We start from the raw sequence: 23,179 nt of genomic DNA on the forward strand, positions 1-23,179 counted from the left end.
AATACATTTACAGCCTCATATGTTCAGTTCATTTTTATATATAGTTCTGGGATATTTTTGGAATAATTATGATTTTCTGAGAATCATGCTGACAGAAAACATCGTCTCTTTCTTTTAAGATGTTACATTTCAAGGTACCCCCTTATGTTTGCAGTAGTCATACTTCCGGAATCTGGGGGACAATTTCAATTTTTTTAAAAGATACTCTGCCCCAACATAAGATCATGGGCCATTTAATTCAGGCTGAGTTTTATTTTTTGATAGCTTTATTCATGATTACTGTTATATATAAAGCCAAATATAGCATGAATCATACATGGTTAGCTTTTCACCTTAATTCTCATTAGTACTTATTTGTTGAATGTCTGAATCTAAAAAGGGAATGTGCTAATAGAATATTACTCAATATCCATATAAAACTTAAATATCTATACAAATACAGTTTCTTTAACCAAGCAAATGATTAATGTTTAGGAGCATAGTTCATCTCAAAATGCTCTGCTCTGATAGAGATTCAAGAATACTTGATTTCTTGGGAGCCTACATGCGATCTAAAATGAAGGCAGGGGAATGGAATAATTCTGATTTATCTGTAGTTGTAAGAATAGTTTGGTGGCACATGTCTTGTTTGAACTTGATAGAACTGTCATTTATTATGGGAGGCTGTTGTCTAGGTCTTACTCATTTATACCTAGTGTATTGTTAGTAATCTGTGTAGGAGTGTTAAATATAAAGGAAATAAATTATAAGTATAGAATGCATTTATTCTTTATGTTAATGAATCTATTTGAAATATTTTGTGGAACCTTAAATGTGAAGGGTAATTGTTTATTTGATTACAGAGAAGGAAAACCTATACAATTTATTGGCTATTTTTTTTTTTTTTTTGAGACGGAGTCTCGCTCTGTCGCCCAGGCTGGAGTGCAGTGCCGTGATCTCGGCTCACTGCAAGGTCCACCTCCTGGATTCACGCCATTCTCCTGCCTCAGCCTCCCGAGTAGCTGGGACTACAGGCGCCCGCCACCATGCCCGGCTAATTTTTTTGTATTTTTAGTAGAGATGGGTTTTCACCATGTTAGCCAGGATGGGCTCGATCTCCTGACCTCGTGATCCGCCTGCCTCGGCCTCCCAAAGTGCTGGGATTACAGGCGTGAGCTATTGGCTATTTTTAATGTAAAACTTTGAAATTGTATTCAGCTATGGAGAAATTCTACTGGAGAGCTTATGGATGAAATCATAGCATCAGTAGTTGAATTAATGTGGGATATATTTCTCATGCATTTCCACCTTTAATTATGAAAACACCTGGAGCTCAGGGAAGGTAAGGAACCTGCACAACATCACACAGCTTCTAAATGGTCAAGATAGAGTCAAACCTGAGTTTCCCTGATTTGGAGAAATTGTACTATTCAACACTGATTATGGTTATATAGTCTTTAGCAGATGCAAGTCATATATATTCTTTTTTCCTTGCATATAATATCTATTGAAAAACCGGGTAGGTGAGAAAACTTTATTATATCACTAAGAATGACAGCATATTGTGAAAATACTGTCAGAATACCATCAGTCAAGTGTGTCTGTCCTTTCATTTAAAAGTGGCTTTGTCTAGTGGCAGGCAGCATGGCACGATAAGGAGCCATGAGGAGTTCAGGCAGAGATGCATAAATGGGTGACTGTGAGTATTCTAAGAAATCTACTGGACATGATTTTTTTGTCTCTATATGGGATCTGGAAATTCTGCCAGAGAGGCATTTGAGTGATGCCTTCAAGAGTAACCCATGGCTGGGCGTGGTGGCTCACGCCTGTAATCCCAGCACACTGGGAGGCCAAGGTGGGCGGATCACCTGAGGTTAGGAGTTTGAGGCCAGCCTGGCCAACATGGTGAAACCCTGTCTCTACTAAAAATACAAAAATTAGCTGGGCATGGTGGTGTGCGCCTGTAATCCCAGCTACTCAGGAGGCTGAGGCAGGAGAATCACTTGAACCGGGAGGCAGAGGCCATAGTGAGCTGAAATCATGCCACTGCACTCCAGCCTGGGTAATCCATAGGGCTTTTCTCAGGAATGCAAAGGTGGTTTGATGTTACAAAGCTATTATTGTGACTTACTGTGTAATGCTTATCTCCATAGAGGGAGAAAAGGCATTTGATAAAATTCATTGCTTTTTAAATTAAGTGAACACCCCATATTTATGGGGCATATGTGATATTTTGGTACATGTATTAAAGTTCATTGTTTTTTCTCCTTGGGAGGTTGAGGTGGGAGGATTACTTGAGCCCAGGAGTTTTGAAGTTACAGTGAGCTGTGATTGTGCCGCAGCTTTCCAGCTTAGGTGACAGAGTGAGACTCTGTCTCATAAAAAGAAAAGAAAGGCCGAGTGTGGCGGCTCACACCTGTAATCGCAGCGCTTTGGGAGGGTGAGGCAGGAGGATTGCTTGAGCCCAGGAGTTTGAGACCAGCCTGGGCAACATGAAACCCTGCCTCTAAAAAAAAAATTTTTTTTTAATTAGCCAGATGGCATGTGCCTGTGGTCTCAACTACTCGGGAGGTTGAGGCGAGAGGATTGCTTGAGTCCAGAAGTTTAAGGCTGTGGTGAACCATGATCATACCAGTGCACTCTAGTCTGGGGCACAGAGTGAGACCCTGTCATAAACAAAAAAATTATTGCTTATTGATAAAAGGTTAGTAAACCAGGAATAAAAGGGAACTTCCTAAATCTGTTTAAGGATACGTATCAGAAGCTTTCATCAAGGATATTACTGATGAAACTTTGGAAGCATTCTCTGTAGGCCAGGCATGGTGGCTCATGCCTGTAATCCCAGCACTTTGGGAGGCTGAGGCAGGTAGATCACTTGAGGTCAGGAATTCAAGACCAGCCTGGCAAACATGGTGAAACCCCATCTCTACCAAAATTATAAAAAATAAGCTGGGCGTGGTGGCGTGCACCTGTAGTTCCAGCCAGTTGGGAGGCTGAGGCAGGAGAATTGCTTGAACCCAAGAGGCGGAGGTTGCAGTGAGCCAAGATCATGCCACTGCGCTCCCGCCTGATGACAGAGCGAGACTCCATCTCAAAGTAAAAAAAAAAAAGAAAGAAAAAAAAAGCATTCTCTCTAAAATCATGCAAGGGCCAGGCACAATGGCTCACGCCTGTAATCCCAACATTTTGGAAGGCCAAGACGAGTGGATCACTGAAGGTCGGGAGTTCGAGACCAGCATGGCCAACGTGGTGAAACCCCATCTCTACCAAAATACAAAATTTTGCCAGCTGTGGTGGCGAGCGCCTGTAATCTCAGCTACTCGAGAGGTCGAGAAAGGAGAATCGGTTGCACCTGGGAGACGGAGGTTGCAGTGAGCCAAAATCACACCACTGCACTCCAGCCTGGGTGACACAGTAAGACTCTGTCCCAAAAAAAAAAAAAAAAAAAAGAATGAGACAGGAAACCATTTTTCACCATTTAATAAACGTTGTACTGAAAATACTAGCCAATATTAGGCTGGGCGCGGTGGCTCACGCCTGTAATCCCAACACTTTGGAGGTTGAGGTGGGTGGATTACTTGAGGTCAGGAGTTCGAGACCAGCCTGGCCAACATGGTGAAACCCTGTCTCTACTAGAAATAAAATTAGCCAGGCGTGGTCATGCATGCCTGTAATCCCAGCTACTCAGGAGGCCGAGGCAGGAGAATTGCTGGAACCTGAAGGCAGAGGTTGCAGTGAGCTGAGATCACGCTACTGCACTGCAGCTTAGACAATAGAACGAGTCTTTGTCTCCAAGAAAATACTAGCCAATATTATAAAGGAATAAATAAAGCTGTCATTGTTTGCAGAAGTCTATGTAGAAAACTCAAGAGAATGTACAGAAAATCTTTTAGAATTAATAGAGTTCACCAAAATTGGCGGATATAAAATTAACATACAAGTGCAGCATCAAAGAGGAAATGTAATGTTAAAAAAGATACCAATGATAATAGAAACCAAAATGTCAGGTACTGCGGAATCAATATTATGAAATATGCATATAACTTTAGAGAAAAATAACTGATATTTTAGCAGACCCCAATAAAGATGTATTTACATATAGGAAAAAAAAGTGGCTCTGTCTATAGACAATGCTAACAATATAGCTATTTAAGAAAATTATATGGACACGGGGAGGGGAACAACACACACTGGGGCCTGTCTGGGGGCCAGGTGAAGGGAGAGCATCAGGATAAATAGCTAATGCATCTGGGGCTTAATGCCTAGGTGATGGGTTGGTTGATAGGTGCAGCAAACCACCATGGCATGCATTTACCTGTGTAACAAACCTGCACATACTGCATGTGTATCCTGGAACTTAAAGTAAAATAAAATTTTTTAAAAAAGAAAATTATTTATTTGGAAAGGATACTTCCTCTTTTTAAATAAAAGTTTTCTAGAACAGTAATTCTTCGTAATTTTTTCCTCAGCAACATACCACACTCTCATGACTGTTAAGAAGTTTGAAATTCGTTCAGTTGAGAATTGCTGAGGAATGCATTTTATGTCTGCTTCATTTATGTAGATACTTTTGACAAAGAAAATATTTTAGAATTTAGAAAGAATTCTTGATAGTAACGGAAATTGGTTTTTGAAAACAGTATTTTAATGGTATTAAGACCTATAATCATCTCCTCTTCTAAGTAGATAAAAATCTTTACATTAGCAACCTGGAATAATAATGACTAGATTAACACAGTCATTGCATACCGGCCCTAATGTACCATGATCAGCTTACAAGCATGCATCTATAGACAACTGGCCCATCACAACATCTTGGCAAATTGATTGCCTTGGAGGATTTTGGAATGTATTGGCATAAATGCCAGACTGTGAAAGAATGATTGAACCACATGGGGTTGAATTCATCAATAGCAGCAGTCCATTCTTTCAAGCAGAACATGTGCCAAGCACCAGCTTGTAATCACAAACATCATCTGCTGCATATTGAAGAGGAAAACAGCATGGGTGTGCTCAGGATCTTGGTGGCAGTTTCTAATTAATCACAACATTGTTTAGCAACTTGGAGTATACTCAAATTGCTTCATCCATGAGCTCTCAATCCCCATACTTGCTCTGGTGTTTCTCTTTTTTTCTCTTCTTTCCTTCTTTTATTCCTCATATTCATCAAGGAAATATTTACTGAATGTCCTCTATTTACATGATCCTGAACTAAGCACAATGGGAAGTAAAATGATAAAATGAGCAAAGCCTGAACTACACACCTGACATAATCCAGCACAGAGATCATAATTCACTATGGAACAGAGATCAGGGACCTAGTCCCCAAAACAAATTAGCCAGGAGTGAGAGCCTGGTCCAGTCCTTCAGAATTGCAAGGATGGGATCCCAAGCAGAAGGAATATTGTAAGAGACAAAATTGTAACAATATGGGACTTCTTTGAGTAAAACAGATTACCCAAAAATTGCTGAAGCATTGCCTATTGGAGGAGAAGTAGTATGAAACAAATCTTCTCAGGTGGGCTGGGGCAGGAGTGTCCCCTTCATGAAACAGGCCCTGATGGTTCTGTTATCAATGGTTTTGACAAGTAAGTGGAGGATTCAGTGGGGTGCTTTAGCCAACAGGTGGCAGCAATGTGGAGGCGGGATGGATTGGATTCGGTAGAGACTGGGGCTGTTGAGACCACATATTAGGCTTCTTATTGAACACATGAATAGTATGTGCCAGGAACCTTATTATCTCTAATCCTCAAATGGATAGTACTACTCTTAAATCCATTTTACTGAAGAGGCGATGGACACTTACAGAATCTCACAGTGGCTACATGGTAGGACTGGTATGTTAACACTGGTCTGTGTGAACACTTTGCACAGCCGTGCACTGTCCCACTGGGAGATGGATGCCAGCCAGACAGGCAGTAGAAAGGTGGAGAGGCAGAGAGGTACAGGTGCAGAACAGAAGAAATCTTTCCAATGTTTTGTGGAAAGAAGTTAGGCATACATACATTAATTCTGATTAAAACTTGGCAATGTATTAGATTCAGGATATACGAAGAGAGAAGGAGCACTCAAAAGCCATGAATCTTGATTTACTTTGAAATTAGATAACATGGGGTAAAGAACAAGTTTGGGGTGAGAAATGAGGACTTCTGTTTTGTATGTACCTGAGTGGCATACCTCTTGTGGGTCCTTCCTTATGCCTTAATCTCATAATACTGTATATGTACCTCTGTTAGAGCACTTACACCATTGTGGCATAGCTTGTTTTGTTTTGGTGGATGACCCCATTCTGGTATTATGAGCTCCTCAGGGGCTGGGCCTCCTCACGTTTCTGTCCCTAGCATGGAGTAGGCTCATGGGAAGCGCTTCAGGTATGATAAGGAACTAGGGGATTCTTGGCCAGAGAGACAGGAGAAATCAATGGAAGTCCAAGGAGGAGGAATGCTTAAAGTGAATGTTGTGAGAACATGATTCGGAGCCAGTTAGAGATGAGTGAAAGGCTCCCCTGATAGCACACAGGACCTGACATGCTGAATTTGTCCCAAAATGAGTGTGGCTCATTTTTGTAATTATTCTCAAACAATGCTCAACTCCCTGGATGTGGGAATGGAGAACTCCCTGGATGTGGTAATGAAATGAGTGGCTTGAAGTAGATAAATCTGGAACTGAGGATGGATAGAGTGGCAGGTGGGACCATGAAAATGATGAAGAAAATGAAGTGGAGGAATTGCAGTCGTAAGGAGCACAGAGTATGTTTGTTACTATAGCTTGGAAGTGTTTCAGTTTTGTTTTGTGTTACTTCTACTGTTCATAAATTGTTGATTTTTTATGCTAAGAAAAATAAGCTTATTTAAGTGGGCATACAAAATATCTTGGCATTTGTGGCATGAACAATATGTCGGCCCAAGTTCTCTCTCTAAACACTTACTAGTTTGTGACCTTGGAAGAGTTATCTAATCCCTCTGTGTTTAGTTTCCTCTTTTCTAAGATGGGGGTAGCAACACTTGGTCTCTCTGACTTCACAGGACTCTGATGATGATAGGAAATTGTTCATAAGGCATGAAGAGTTATTGAAGTATTAGATAATCCATTGAGATTTGAGCAAATGCTTAATACTCTTGGTGATTGTGTGAGAATGGCCTCCTCTGGTTGCATTCAGGAAAGGATCGTGGTGTTGGGGGATCTTGCTGTGCTTGATTGTAGCCCAATTATAGGGCCCTAAATTGAGGAGTGGGGAGAATAATATTTGAAGCTGAGCAGTGATTATCTTGCTCCCAGTGAGGCCCCTGCTTTCTCCACAGAGGCATCTTTACTTTATCAGCAGTGGGGAAGCCTCCTACAGTTTGCATCTTGTAATCCATTAGTCACAAAGTGTTCCACTTTTTCCTCCTTAACTTTAATATTAATACAAGGTAAAACTCATAAATAAATAAAACAAAAAGAAAGGGAAGAATAAGAGCAAGAAAAACCTTGAAGAGATGTTAAGGGGGCTTCATCATTGGCAGTTCTCTTTCAGCAGTCTCACAGCAGACTTCATTACTTCAGTTTGATCAAATATTGTTGTTTCTAATAACCCCCTTGTGTTCTTACTTAAGGGAATATCATGCTCTTTGAATATTGAATTTTTTTTCTTATCCAGTTCACCATGTCAGCCTTCCTGACATCTAGAGTCTCTAGATTATTGGTGAAGCTTTTTCTTACTTTTGTTGTTGATTTTTAGCAGCTCTATTGAGGAATAATTTACATACAATAAAAAGCATGTATTTAAAGCATATAATTTGAGACACTGGCATATGTGAACACCATGAAACCATTACCACAACCATGCAAGTGAACATATTGCTGCCTCCCCAAAACTTCCCTTGGTGCCCCTTTGTAATTCCTCCCTCCACAGGCAACCATTGATCTGCTTTCTGTCAAGTTATTTGGACTTAGAGTTTTCTTTGGGGGAACGTTTTTAACAAATTCAGTATTTTTAATAGCTTATAGGGCTGGCTACTCAGGCTATTTCTTCTTGAGTGAGTTTGGAAGATTGTATCTTTTAGGGAATTTGTCTGTTGCATTGTAGATGCTGAATTTAATGGCATAAAGTTGTTCATGATACTCTTATTATTTTAATATCTGTCCTGAGTTCACCTCATTTAGTCTTGATATTGGTCATTTGTGTTTCTGGCTTTTTCCTGGATAGTCTGTGCATTTGTTTTCTGTGGTTACTATAATAGATTACTACAAATTTGGTAGCTTAACGCAGTAGACATTTATTTTCTCACAGTTGCGATGGCCAGGTGTCCACTCCTGTCCCACACCCCCTCCAGAGTCCGTAGAGGACAACCTCTTCCTTCCTTTTTCCAGCTTCTGGGGGCACCTGTCATTCCTTGGCTTTTGGCTGCATAGGTCCAATCTCTGCATTTGTCTTCTCTGCTTTTGTCTCGAATCTTCCTCAGCCTCCTCCTGATAAGGATACATGTGATTGCATTTAGGGAAAACCTGGATGATCTAGGATTGTCTTCCAATCGCAAAATTTTTAACTTAATTATATCTACAAAGTTTATTTTTGACATCTAAGATAATACAGGTTTCAGGGATTAGGATGTGAATATGTTTTGAGGGGCCCTTATTTAGCCTACCATAGCTTGGCATGAAGCTTATCAATTTTATTGGTCTTAAAAAACAGTTTTGGTTTTATGGATTTTTCTCAACTCTTTTCTTTTCTACTTCATGGATTTCCATTTTGATCTTTAGTAATACTTTTAGCATGTGCATACTTTGGGTTTCACTCGTCTGTCTTTTTCTGGTTTCTTAAGGTTGAAGGTTTCCTAAGAGATTTCTTGCAGTAATTTTACCTGTTAACACTTTAGCTCCATTCCACAAATTTTTATAGGCTATGTATTTAGATTCTTTCAGCTTTATATTCTTACTAATTTTCATAGAAATGTGTTATTTAGTTTCCAATTTGGGGGATGTTTTCCAGTTGCCTCTCAGTTACTGATTTCTATATTAATTTCATTATGGTCAGGATATTCTTAATATGACTTGAATCCTTTTAAATTAGTTGAGACTAGTTTAGAGCTCAGAAAATAATCTACCTCAGGTAAATATTCTAAGACATTGACCATACAATTTAAGAATGTGTATCCTGCTCTTATTTGGTGGAATGTGGTTTAAATGTCACTTATTAGGTCAAGTTTGTTGATAGTGTTCTTGGAGTCTTCTATATCCTTGGTGAATTTCAGGATACTTGTTCTATCGGTTACTGAGAGTGATGAAATATGAGAGTACAATTGTAGGTTTTTCAATTTCCCTTTTTTGTTGTGTCAGTTTTTCTTTCAAGTATTAATATTTTGAAGCTCTCAGTAAGTGCATACACGTTTAGGATTGTTATATTCTCTTGATGAATCGGTCCCGTTATCTTTACAGATTGTATTTTCCTGCCTTTGTGCATGCCTAGTTATTTTTTATTGTATGTCCACATTATAAAATTTTATCTCATTGAGTTTTGTTCTGGGATACCATTAAGCTGCTTAGAAGCAGTTGAGTCTTGCTTTTATGCTGTTTTAGATGGCATTCAAGTAATGTTTAATCTAGGACTAAACTTACACCATTATTAAGGTATATCCCTTCTAAATACTCTTTCGTATGCTTCAGATTTTTCACTCTGGTTCGTAGGAACAGGCACTATCCCCAGCCCTGTTTGAGCTCCTGGAATTGATTTCTCTAACCCTTTCCAGTAGCTCTTTCCCCTGTCTTGGGTTGTTTCCTCACACACCTACACTGATCAGTACTGAACTGAATACTCAAGGGAAACTCTGAAGATCTCCAGAGTTCTCCTCCTCCCTCTCTGAATCTATCCTCCCTGGGTCCTCTGCCATCTGAACTCTAGCCCCCTTGGCATCTCTGTATTCTGAGCTGCATCTTTTCAACTCAAGGAAACACCAAGGTCTGCCTGGTTTACCTGCCCTGTGCTGCAGCCTGGAAACTTTTTTGAGATATTGAACTGGGGACAATTACAGGGTTCACCTCATTTGTTTCCCAAATCTCAGGTATCACTTTGCTTCATTGCCTGTTATCCGCTAGCATGAGAACTGTTGTTTCATGCATTTTTGCATGGCTTTCTAGTTGATTCATGTAGAAAGGGAAAGCTGATAGCCATTATTCTGTCTTAGCTGGAAGTGAAAGTCAAGAGCTGGAATTTTATACAAACTGGCTTTTAGTGCATTTTTAATCATACTTAGAAAACCTTCTGTAGGCTAGGTTCACAGACAACCTATCATCCACAAAAGTGGCTGCCCTTGTGGGACTGTCTTTTTCATCCCTGCTGCTGGAGCCTCTGCCACCTGGACAACCTTATGCAAGTTACTTAGCAACTTGGTAGTATGAGGTGTTCAGAGTGAAGGAAGAGGGATGAGCTCATTTTGGGATCTTGAATCTACTGCTTTACTATGTGTTATATTTTAGGTCTTTTATTTCTAATCTAGTTGGTTAAAGGTTTTAGTTTTTATAATGTGAGAATTTCTGTGTTTGAAAGATAAACATTTAAAATAAAATTAAATGTGAAATGTTTGTATGCACAAAACATTTTTAATTACAAAAGCAAAAGAAATGTTTTAAGTAGAGCATGACATTTTAAATGTTCACTTATGAACATTCAGCCAATTAATATACTTGATTTTTTTCTTCTGCCTCATAGATTCTGTGATATAAAGATTAATGATGGTTTTCATTTGTAAAGGAAGTTTTACTGCCTAATAAAGCTAGGTTTATAATTTTAATGAAAGGAAATTCTTTAATTTTGTTTATGCATAATCAGATGTGCAGCTGCTGGGACCAAAATTTATCCATTAAAAAATCCAGTCTAATAAAGGAACTACCATCATTTATTTTTAACAGGAAATCCAAATCAAGAGAAAATATAAAATCCAGATTTTAAAAAACTAGGAAATATGTGATGTTTATGCAATAGCTTATCTCTTGTTTTTATGGCAAGTCAAACTTTGGTCCTAATTTGTCATAATGCTCTGTACTTCTGTTCTCCAAAATCATTATACCTAGCCTGACCATCAAATCATGAAACAGTTTAATAGTGAAAGTAGATGCATCTTTCCAAAGATTATAATAGACTTCTTGCATTAGGAAAGACTAGTTTCTCATCTGAGAAAGGGCTTTTGTTTGTTTTTGTTTTGTTTTCTTTTTTTTAAAAAAAATCATGATATACAAGGTAAATGTTATTATTTTTATTTGAAAGTTTTGATTAAAGGGAAGGTAGTGCCTTGCTTATTTTGTGGGTCACTTGCAGGTATCTGTATTTGCAGATGAGCCTGCCTATCTTTCAGGTTGCTGATCCAGATATATTTCAGCATTGTTACAATCAAACTCTCAAAATTCACCTGTTTCACACAGTATTTCTGATATATTAGGCTTTAATACTGCTTTGCTCGAATCTAAGGCAATTTGACATTTATAATACCCTCAGTCTGCTTTCTAAATGGATCGTCACTACATTTAGCTTTGAATGACCATCAACGCTTCTCTAAATTAATCTGTTCCCTCTCTTGCCATTTAGAAACAAAATCATTTGCAATAACTCAAGTTTTATGATTATACTCATATTCATGTATGAATAGAATATTCTCACCCCTATAATATTTCATTCTAATTAATGCCCTGGCTTGACATCCCATACTAACTTTTATTGCTGAGACAACATACATATTCTATTCCATTTTTGTGAATTCGAATATTAGATTTTCAAAAGATCCTGAAATAGTTAGACTTCTTTGGATTTCAATTTACCAGACTTGGTTTAGAGTTCATTAACAAAACTTGGACTCTAATTAAGCAGTTAGCATTGCAGTGATCCCAGGCCATCTCTTCTAACAGCGGGAATACCATAGGTCCTGGGAGTTGACTCTAGCTCCATTAAGGACACCATATAGAATGCCTCTTAAAGCTAAGGTGACATTGTAACTGGAACACTTATGAGGCTGGAAGGGCCACTTTTAGTAATTGTGCCCTGACAACAGGCATTAATAAGGTTAGTCAACCTACTTAAGGACTCAGTGGTTCAGATTTACAGCTTTCCAGAACTGATCCAGAGTTCAGATAAAGACCAAAGTATCTCTGCCATTTTGAAAGTTCATTTGTATTTTAAAATAATCATTGATTGCCTCTTAAGGGACTATTCAAAATTTAGAAATACACGCACACACACACACACACATGCACACACACATACACACACATCTATAGATAATAGATATTGTTTTTCTTTATTAACTTTTTGGTAACTTTTATTAATAATCTCCAATGTAGCTATAACCAAGGCTGACATCATGCCCAAATTCTGTAACTTTAGTAAAATAACATGAATTTTGTTCTTTGTTTAATTCTTCTTAATGAATGCTTTTCTTACGGTTGATTAAAGCAATTTTGCCAGTGACTTTTAAGTAGTCCCACATGGATGGATTTTAAATAATACTTAATTGACAAGAAAGTTGAAGAACAAAGAAAGTGGTTAATCTCTAGAGCTTGTAGGGATTTAAGGAAGACTAATTTGACAGTTTTAGTTATATAGGTCTTCTAGTACCCATAAATTGCTTAAACTTAAATTATCTCTTGTCACTTTTACAGTTCAAACTAAAAAAAACAAAAACAAAAACAAAAACACTATCTGTTTGCAAAATAAAATATTGTACCCAGATTTCTGTAAAAATAGAGTTGTTCTGATTTAAAATGCCCAGTCATGTTGATTTCATGAAGATTTGGGAAAATTTGTCCTATTGGGAATAATTACTATGAGAGCTAAAAATAACAGTTGTATTTTTTTTTCTTTCTTTCTTAAAAAAGCTGGACCTGTGATCTGCAGAATGCTGAGTTATCCCCCAACTCGCCGAGCTTTAATTGTGGGTTGTGGCCTACAAATGTTCCAGCAGCTCTCAGGCATTAACACCATCATGTATGTATTTCTTTCTGGCTTTTTACTGAAAAGATTGTGAAAGGATTATTTTATGTGAAATAGTGAAAAGTATTTCATGTAAATACTAGACTCAGTGATTTGTTCTGATTAAATGTATGAATTCTCCTTTTGGGAGATACTAACTTTACAATTTTTTAATTCCAGTAATTTGTTACCAGAAAAAGGTGATTTATTTTGTTTGTTATGTTATTGGCTTTATTTGATTCCATAAAATTTCTCTTTTACGCCATCCAATACCTCCTTGTATTCTGAGCTTAAATATGTCATTTTTTCTAAGCCATTTCTTGATGCTGGTTGGAAAGTAAAATAGAAGGAAATCACCTGGCATTGCCAGAGATTATGGGCACTCAAATAACTAATTCATTTCTTTTGGTGCAGTCTACTACAGTGCAATGTGATAAGGACATTAGTAGAAGTACGTTTATTATAACCAGAGTATGGTAGAGGGGAGATTGAGTGGGAAGGAGAGTGAGGAATACAGAAAAATTCCCTGTTCTCTAATTTTAAGAGTAATTCCCAAAGCTGTATGCGTGCTGAGGGTGGGAAGGACTAAATCTTAGGGGCTCTACTAGGTTTCCCTCATTCAGTATTAAACCCATTTTTGAGGGCCTCTATTGCACTAGACCTACAGCAGTAACTAAAATAGACCTGGGTCTTGTCCTCATGGATGTACAGGCTGGTAGAGGAAGCACACATTAAATAAACTCACAGTTAAATATAAGATTTCAAATTATGATAAGGGCCATACAGGACTCTCTCAATTCTCTACAGAGTAGACTTTTAAGATCCTAAATAATAAAATGCAGTTTAGAGAAGGTTATGTGCTTTCCCAGGGCACATATTGTTAGATTAAAAGCTGCCACATCTTAGAAGTCCTCCCCACTCCCTGCCTATTGACTGAATTTTTTCATTAAGAAAATACAAATTATGTAAAATTAAATTTTTTCTGGTAAACCATTTGTATTTGAGACTCTTGATTTTTTTAATTACTTGAGATATGATGAGTTATTTAGTGACTGTTTGAGAAGAGTGAATTGATTAAAATATTTTTAAAAAATAAGGATTAGGACCCAATGAGCCAGTATATTAAATCAAGATTTGTTGAGAAACTCTATTTTCTATACATTCACACACTTTGTGGATTTGACTTTAATCATAATCCCTGTTAGACTTTAACTTTCGAGACTACATTTTCGATATTTTGTTCTCTCCTCCTTCTCTCTGACATTAACTTTCATTTTTTCTCACGTTTACCAGCTCTATTAAGGCCCATCTGTTGGTCTAGTGCCAGGCACGTTTGATTGCTTGTTCTCTGAATTTGGCACATCATGACTTGTTCTGAGATGTGTCCACCTTCTGCAGTCTGGTGGAAGTACAGAATTGCAGCTAGGCTAGAACCAAGCATCAGATAATTAAATCCATTAATAATCCTATGTGAATTCGTTAGTTGACCAACCTAATATTTGTTCTGGTTCTGAAAATATGTTTTGTTTGTTATGCTTTTTTTCCTAAGCATTTAAACTTGACAAGTATAAAAGCATAGAAAGTGAAGGATTTTTCTTGTACTTTTTTTGTTTTCACTGAAAACTGGTATCACAAACAGAGCCAACTCTAGTTTATGGGTAGTGAATGGGGCCAGTGTGTTCCTAGTTTGAAATGACTGTCATAATCCATTAGCAGTAACTAGTGTAAATTGAGCTGATTGATGCTGTCAAATTTTAATAAAACATTCATTTCTCCAAAGCCTCACTTTTTTCCTGAAGATCAAGTGATATAAGGATCCTGATATTCTCTAATATTTATGATAGATGCACTTTGCTTATCATAAACTGCACATGATATAGGTAGTGTTGTCATAGAGCTTTTGTTTGCATTTGATTATCAATCCTGGAAAACAGGAAGAATAAAATAAAGTAAATGATGGCTGAACTTAGACTGTCTACATGATGTAAAACAGCTAATCAACTTCCTGCATAAATTAATATGTTCATGTCTAGAGGTTAAAGGATTAGACATTAAAATAATACAATACCTATGCTGAGTAACTGATGTTTATTCACAGTACATAATTTCAGACATTCATATTATAAGCCCATAAAATTTAGTGTAAGTCAGTGTCATTATGATACACTGTAATACTGTTTACTGTCTGCATAAAAAACGACTAATCTGGGACTCTCATGTAATGTGTTTTCTCCTGCTCTCTCTAGTCTTTATTTGTGTGTGTATATATATGTATCTTTTTCCATTATTCTCAAGATTAAGGAAATACTACCATAAAGTTTGTTTCTGATTTAAAATAATCTATTAGAGTCTAATAATTTACTTTTTGTATTTTTAGTAGAACTTTTAATTATGCCTTTTATTTTGTGTTACTTTGTTAATTCAGAATATCTTTTCTATGGATATTTTATTACATATAACACATATGTTTATGTATATAAAATTTTACTCTTTTTTTCCAGCTTCTTCCCTTTTAAGTGGGAAATAAAGCAGTCAGTGCTTTTCTTTATTTTAATTCAACCCTAATAATGTGTAGAAGTTGAAATATGTTTTTGAAAATTCTGTCGTTCACCTCAAAATCTGAGTGAATGGAAATATAAGGTATTTTGAATTCTATTTCTCACCAAGGTGAGTTTATAGAAAGATTATATGGAAAGATAACATTAAACAAATACATTAAAAGATAAATCATCCTCACAGTTGTGTTATATAATCTTACCGTGTTTAGTTTTTTATCTTCTCCCTCAAAGAATCCTTTATTCCTATTCCCTTGACCTATTTACTATTCTGTCACATTTGACAAAATAGATTTTCTTCTTGAAATACTTAATTTTCTCTTCCTTTACCATATTTATCTATAGACAGTATATCATAAATATAGATATATATCTTTTATTTGTATGATAACTTATGTTTCTTTATATCCCAACCCATACATTCTCATCCTCTACCCTACCGAATGGAGGACTTGTAAGTTCTTAAAACTTACATATTTCAGGCATTACATTTCACTTTTAGATGAGGCAATTTTTTTTTATAATATGACTCTCATCCTAATAATTTCAACATGCAACTGAATTGATTATTTTCCTTTATTCACAGGAGAGAAAGAGTAGAGAAAATGGAGTACTAACTTTCCTAATATAAGGGTGTTAGTATCATTGCACTGTATCTCATAGACCAATAAAATATTTCTGCATGTGTCAAAATAAAGAAGAGGAGTGATAGATGAAGATGATGATGGTTAAAGTAAATTCAAGAAATTCTCGGCCAGGCACGGTGGCTCATGCCTGTAATTCCAGCACTTTGGGAGGCCGAGGTGGGCAGATCATGAAGTCAGGAGATCGAGACCACCCTGGCTAACACAGTGAAACCCTGTTTCTACTAAAAATACACAAAATTAGCTGGGCGTGGTGGTGGGCGCCTGTAGTCCCAGCTACTCGGGAGGCTGAAGCAGGAGAATGGTGTGAACCTGTGAGGCGGAGCTTGAAGTGAGCCGAGATCATGCCATTGCACTCCAGCCTGGGCGACTGAGCGAGACTCCGTCTCAAAAAAAAAAAAAAAAAAAGAAATTCTCGCTGTGATCTATTCTAAACTCTAGTTATAATATCAAAGATGTTCCATGTTCAATCTAAGAAATATTTATCTGATGACTATTAATAAATAGACACTTCCCACATTATCATTACCACAACCTAAATACATGTGTTCATGTTTGGAGGAGGGAAGGTGTAGGTAGGTAGTGAGAAAGAAAACACTAAGTTCTATGTGGGTTTGATAACATCTTTCTTTTTTGAGGAACTTGTAATAAACTATATTTTGGTATATTCTGATAAGCAGATAATCAGTCTGTCTTGGATGAATGAAAGGTATCAGATTTTTACCTAAGAAGACCAAGTGGTTAAATGACTCTCTTTTAAGGTTACACAGAAAAACAGTAGTAAAGTGGGAAAGAAAATCCAGAGTTTAAGCTTTTGAGTTTGCTTCGGATAAAGAGAATTGTGGGGGAATCTTCTCTGGGGCATTTGGTCTTTTACTTTTTAGCCACTCTCCTTGCAGAGTAATATTGCCAGCTTTATTTCCTCTTCTTACTTTTCTGTCTTCTATTAACTCAGAGTAATAGAAGCCGAGTCAAGTTAGAGAGCTGAGTCAAGTTAGACAGCCAAGTGAAATAAGGGGGTAGAGGAAGCAGCAGAAAGGCCCTGGGAGCTTGCTGGATCCCAAGCAGCCCATTCCTGCCTGGCACCACAGTGATCCATCAGGAGAGTGGCCAGAGGAGCAGGGGGTAAAAGTCCACAGGGAGAAGAAATTCTGTAGCTGAACTTGGTAACAATTTGAATGGGGCAAGAAGCCTCCTGGCCATAAGGGAGGATGCAAATGGGGCGTTCAGACTTCACAGGCCGGGGAAAAACTAAAGCCCTTTTCTTTCACAACTGGGAGGCGGACAGCCTTGGGCAAATTTTCAAGCCCATCTCGCCCTCCGCCTGGAAACAGACTTGGGGCTGTTGCGGGAACGTGGTGGGAGTGAGACCGGCTCTTCCGTTTGCGTGAGAGTTGGGTTAGGCCTGTGACTGCCAGCTTTCACCCACTTCCCTGACAATCTGCGTGACTCAGCAGAGGGAGCCACAATCCTCCTAGGTACACAACTCCAATGACCTGGGAATCTCACCCTCAACCCCCCACAGCAGCCACAGCAAGACCCGCCCAAGGAGAGTTTGAGCTCAGACATGCCTAGTCTCGCCCCTACTTCATGGTCCTTTCCTATCCACCCTGGTAGTGGAAGACAAAGGACATATAATCTTGGGAGTTCTAGGGCTCTGCCCACTGCCAGTCTCTCTCCACACTACTACAGCTGATGCTTTCTGGAAAGTTCCACCTAATGGCAGGAAGCCAACCAGCACAAAAATAGAGCATTAAACCACCAAAATTAAGAACCCTCATGGGGTCCATTGCACCCTGCTCCCCGCAGCCTCCACCAGAACAGGCGCTGGTATCCACTGCTGAGAGACCCATAGGCGGTTCACATCACAGGACTCTGTGCAGACAACCTGCAATACCAGCCTGGAGCCAGGTAGACTATTTGCGTGGCTAGACCCAGAAGAGAGACAACAAACACTGCAGTTCAGCTCATAGGAAGCCACATCCATAGGAAAAGGGGGAGAGTACTACATCAAGGGAACACCCTGTGGGACAAAAGAATCTGAACGACAGCCTTCAGCCCTAGACCTTCCCTCTGACTGATCCTACCCAAATAAGAAGGAACCAGAAGGCCAACCATGGCTATATGACAAAACAAGGCTCTTCAACACCGCCCCCCCCCCCCAAAAAATCACGCTACTTCACCAGCAGTGGATCCAAACCAAGAAGAAATCCCTGATTTACCTGAAAAATAATTCAGGAGGTTAGTTATTAAGCTAATCAGGGAGGGACCAGAGAAGAGCAAAGCCCACTGCAAGGAAATCCAAAAAATGATACAAGAAGTGAAGGGAGAAATATTCATGGGAATAGATAGCTTAAAGAAAAACAATAAAAAATTCAGGAAACTTTGGACACACTTTTAGAAATGCAAAATGCTCTGGGAAGTGTCAGAAACAGAAGTGAACAAGTAGAAGAAAGAAATTCAGAGCGCAATGACATGGTCTTTGAATTAATCCAATCCAACAAAAACAAAGAAAAAAATAAGAAAATATGAACAAAGCCTATAAGAAGTCTGGGATTATGTTAAACGACCAAACCTAAGAATAATCGGCATAGCTGAGAAGAGAATTCTAAAAGCCTGGAAAACATATTTGGGGGAATAATCGAGGAAAACTTCCCCAGCCTTGCTAGAGACCTAGACATCCAAATACAAGAGGCACAAAGAACACCTGGGAAATTCATCACAAAAAGATCTTCACCTAGGCACATTATCATCAGGTTACCCAAAGTTAAGATGAAGGAAAGAATCTTAAGAGCTGTGAGACAGAAACACCAGGTAACCTATAAAAGAAAACCTATCAGATGAACAGCAGATTTCTCAGCAGAAACCCTATCAGCTAGAAAGGATTGAGGACCTATCTTCAGCTTCCTCAAATAAAATTATCAGCCAAGAATTTTGTTTCCAGAGAAACTAAGCATCATATATGAAGGAAGGATACAGTCATTTTCAGACAAACAAATGCTGAGAGAATTTGTCATTACCAAACCACCAGTACAAGAACTGCTAAAAGGAGCTCTAAATCTTGAAACAAATCCTGGAAACACCTCAAAACAGAAACTCTTTAAAGCAAAAATCACACAGCACCTATAAAACAAAAATACACATGAAAAAGAAAAAACAGAAAACAAAAACCAAAGTACCCAGGCGAGAAAGAGCATGATGAAAGCAACAGTACCTCACATTTCAATACAAACATTGAATGTAAATGACCTAAATGCTCCACTTAAAAGATACAGAACTGCAGAATGGATAAGAACTCACAAACCAACTATCTGCCGCTTTCAGGAGACTCACCTAACACATAAGGACCCACATAAACTTAAAGGGGTAGAAAATGGCATTTCATGCAAATGGACACCAAAAGCAAGCAGGGGGTAGCTATTCTTATATCAGACAAAACAAACTTTAAAGCAATAGCAGTTCAAAGAGACAAAGAGGGACAGTATATAATGGTAAAAGGCCTTGTCCAACAGTAAAATATCACAATCCTAAACACGTGCACCTAACACTGGAGCTCCGAATTTATAAAACAATTACTAATAGACCTAAGAAATGAGATAGACAGCAACACAATAATAGTGGGAGACTTCAGTACTCCACTGACAGCACTAGACAGGTCATCAAGACAAAAAGTCAACAAAGAAACAGTGGATTTAAACTATACCTTGGAACAAATGGACTTAACAGATACATATAGAACATTTCATCCAACAGGTGCAGAATACACATTCTATTCAGCAGCGCATGGAACTGTCTCCAAGATAGAGCATATGATAGTCCATAAAATGAGCCTCAATAAGTTTAAGAAAATTAAAATTATATTAAGCACTCTTTCAAATCACAGTGGAATAAAACTGGAAATCAACTCCAAAAGGAACTTTCAAAACCATGCAAATACATGGAAATTAAATAACCTGCTCCTGAATGAGCATTGGGTCAAAAATGAAATCAAGATGGAAATTTAAAAATTCTTCAAACTGAATGATAATGACACAACCTATCAAAACCTCTGGGATACAGCAAAGGTGATGCTAAGAGGAAAGTTCATAGCCCTAAATGCCTACATCAAAGTCTGTCTTGCTGGTGTTACAGGTGCCACTGGGGTGTGAAAAAAAACTCCTGCATCTAGCTCAGTGTCTGCCCAAACGGCCACCCAGTTTTGTACTTGAAACCTAGGGCTCTGGTGGTGTAGGCTCCCAAGGGAATCTCCTGGTCTGCGGGTTGCAAAGACCGTGGGAAAAGCGTAGTATTGGGGCCAGAATGCACTGTCCTTCATGGCACAGTCCCTCATGGCTTCCCTGCCAGGGAGCCAAGTGGTCTAGCTCAGTGGATCCCACCCCACGGAGCCCAGCAAGCTAAGATCCACTGGCTTGAAATTCTCACTGCCAGCACAGCAGTCTGAAATCGACCTGGGATACTCGAGCTTGGTGGGCGGAGGGGCATCCACCATTACTGAGGCCTGAATAGGCGGTTTTTCCCTCACAGTGTAAACAAAGCTGCAGGGAAGTTCCAACTGGGCAGATCCCACCGCAGCTCAGCAAAGCCGCTGTAGCCAGACTGCCTTTCTAGATTCCTTCTCTCTGGGCAGGTCATCTCTGAAAGAAAGGCAGCAGCCCCAGTCAGGGCCTTATAGATCAAACTCCCATCTTCCTGGAACAGAGCCCCTGGGAGAAGGGGTGGCTGTGGGCACAGCTTCAGCAGACTTAAATATTCCTGCCTGCTGGCTCTGAAGAGAGCAGCTAATCTCCCAGCACAGCACTCGAACTCTGCTAACAGACAGACTCCTTCCTCAAGTGGGTCCCTGATCCCCATGCCTCCTGACTGGGAGACATCTCCCAGCAGGGGTCGACAGACACCTCATACAGGAGAGCTCTGGCTGGCATCTGGCAGGTGCCCCTCTAGGATGAAGCTTCCAGAGGAAGGAACAGGCAGCAGTCTTTGCTGTTCTACAGTCTCCGCTGATGATACAGGCAGATGGTCTGGAGTGGACCTCCAGCAAACTCTGGCAGATCTGCAGGAGAGGGGCCTGACTGTTAGAAGGAAAACTAACAAACAGAAAGGAATAGCATCAACATCAACAAAAAGGACATCCACAGAGAAACTCCAGCTGAAGGTCACCAACATCAAAGACCAGAGGTAGATAAATCCATGAAGATGAGGAAAAACCAGCACAAAAAGGCTGAAAATTCCAAAAACCAGAACACCTCATCTCCAAAGGATCACAACTCCTCACCAGCAAGGGAACAAAACTGGACAGAGAATGAGTTTGATGAATTGACAGAAGTAGTTTTCAGAAGGTGAGTAATAACAAACTCCTCCGAGCTAAAGGAGCATGTTCTCACCCGATGCAAGGAAGCTATGAACCTTGAAAAAAGGTTAGAGGAAATAATTGCTAACTAGAATAACCAGAGGAATAATTTTCCTCTAGAAAGCTCTGAGAACTGATAAAATAATTCAGCAAAGTTTCCTGGTACAAGATTAATATACACAAATCAGTAGCTCTTCTATACACCAACAGCAACCAAGCAGAGAACCAAATCAAGAACTCAACCCCTTTTACAATAGCTGCAAAAAAATATAAAATACTTAGAAATATACCTAACAAAGGGGTTGAAAGACCTCTACAGGGAAAACTACAAAACACTACTGAAAGAAGTCATAGATGACACAAACAAATGGAAACACATCCCATGCTCATGGATGGGTAGAATCAATATTGTGAACATGACCACACTGCCAAAAGCAGTCTACAGATTTAATACAATCCCCATCAGACTACCACCATCATTCTTCACAGAATTAGAAAAATCAGTTCTAAAATTCATATGGAACCAAAAAAGAGCCCACATAGCCAAAGCAAGACTAAGCAAAAAGAACAAATCTGGAGGCATCACACTAACTGATTTCAAACTATACTGTAAGGCCATAGTCACCAAAACAGCATGGTACTGGTATAAAAATAGGCACGTAACCAATGGAACAGAATAGAGAACCCAGAAATAAACCCAAATCCTTAAGGCCAACTGATCTTCGACAATGCAAACAAAAACATAAAGTGGAGAAAGGACACCCTTTTCAACAAATGGTGTTGGGATGATTGGCTAGCCACATGTAGGAGAATGAAACTGGATCCTCATCTCTCACCTTATGAAAAATCAACTCAAGATGGATTAAGGACTTAAACCTAAGACCTGAAACTATAAAAATTCTAGAAGATAACATTGGAAGAAACCCTTCAAGACATTGGCTTAGGCAAGGATTTCATGATGAAGAACACAAAAGCAAATGCAATAAAAACAAAGATAAATAATTGGGACCTCCCACAGAGTGGGAGAAAATCTTCACAAGCTATACATCTGACAAAGGACTAATATCCAGAATCCACAATGAACTCAAACAAATCAGTAAGAAAAAAACAATCCCATCAAAAAGTAGGCTCAGGACATGAATAGACAATTCTCAACAGGAGATATAGAAATGGCCAACAAACATGAAAAAATGCTCAACATCACTAATGATCAGGGAAATGCAAATCAAAACCACAATGCAATACCACCTTACTCCTGTAGGAATGGCCATAATCAAAAAATCGAAAAACAGTGGATGTTGGCATGGATGCGGTGAACAGGGAGCACTTCTACACTGCTGGTGGGAATGTAAAGTAGTACAGCTACTATGGAAAACAGCGTGGAGATTCCTTAAAGAACTAAAAGTAGAACTACCATTTGATCCAGCAATCCCACTACTAGGTATCTACCCAGAGGAAAATAAGTCATTATTCGAAAAAGATACTTGCACACGCATGTTTATAGCAGCACAATTCACAATTGCAAAGTCATGGAACCAACCCAAATGCCCATCAATCAACGAGTGGATAAAGAAACTGATTCATATATATATATATATATGATGGAATACTATGCAGCTATAAAAAGGAATGAATTATATATATATGATGGAATACTATGCAGCTATAAAAAGGAATGAATTATATATATATGATGGAATACTATGCAGCTATAAAA

The 23,179-nt window shown here is 38.7% G+C and overlaps 1 protein-coding gene across 1 annotated transcript in view; it reads left to right on the forward strand.

The window, feature by feature from the left end:
- The window catches only part of SLC2A13 (solute carrier family 2 member 13), a 347,978-nt gene that overhangs the window by 144,453 nt on the left and 180,346 nt on the right, over positions 1–23,179 (forward strand). The window contains exon 4 of the mRNA XM_031001118.3: positions 12,823–12,931. Coding sequence (XP_030856978.1) covers positions 12,823–12,931 — 109 coding nt within the window. The remainder of the gene's footprint in view (positions 1–12,822; positions 12,932–23,179) is intronic.

This window comes from Gorilla gorilla, chromosome 10 (assembly GCF_029281585.2).
Source record: "Gorilla gorilla gorilla isolate KB3781 chromosome 10, NHGRI_mGorGor1-v2.1_pri, whole genome shotgun sequence".
NCBI classification, from domain to species: domain Eukaryota; kingdom Metazoa; phylum Chordata; class Mammalia; order Primates; family Hominidae; genus Gorilla; species Gorilla gorilla.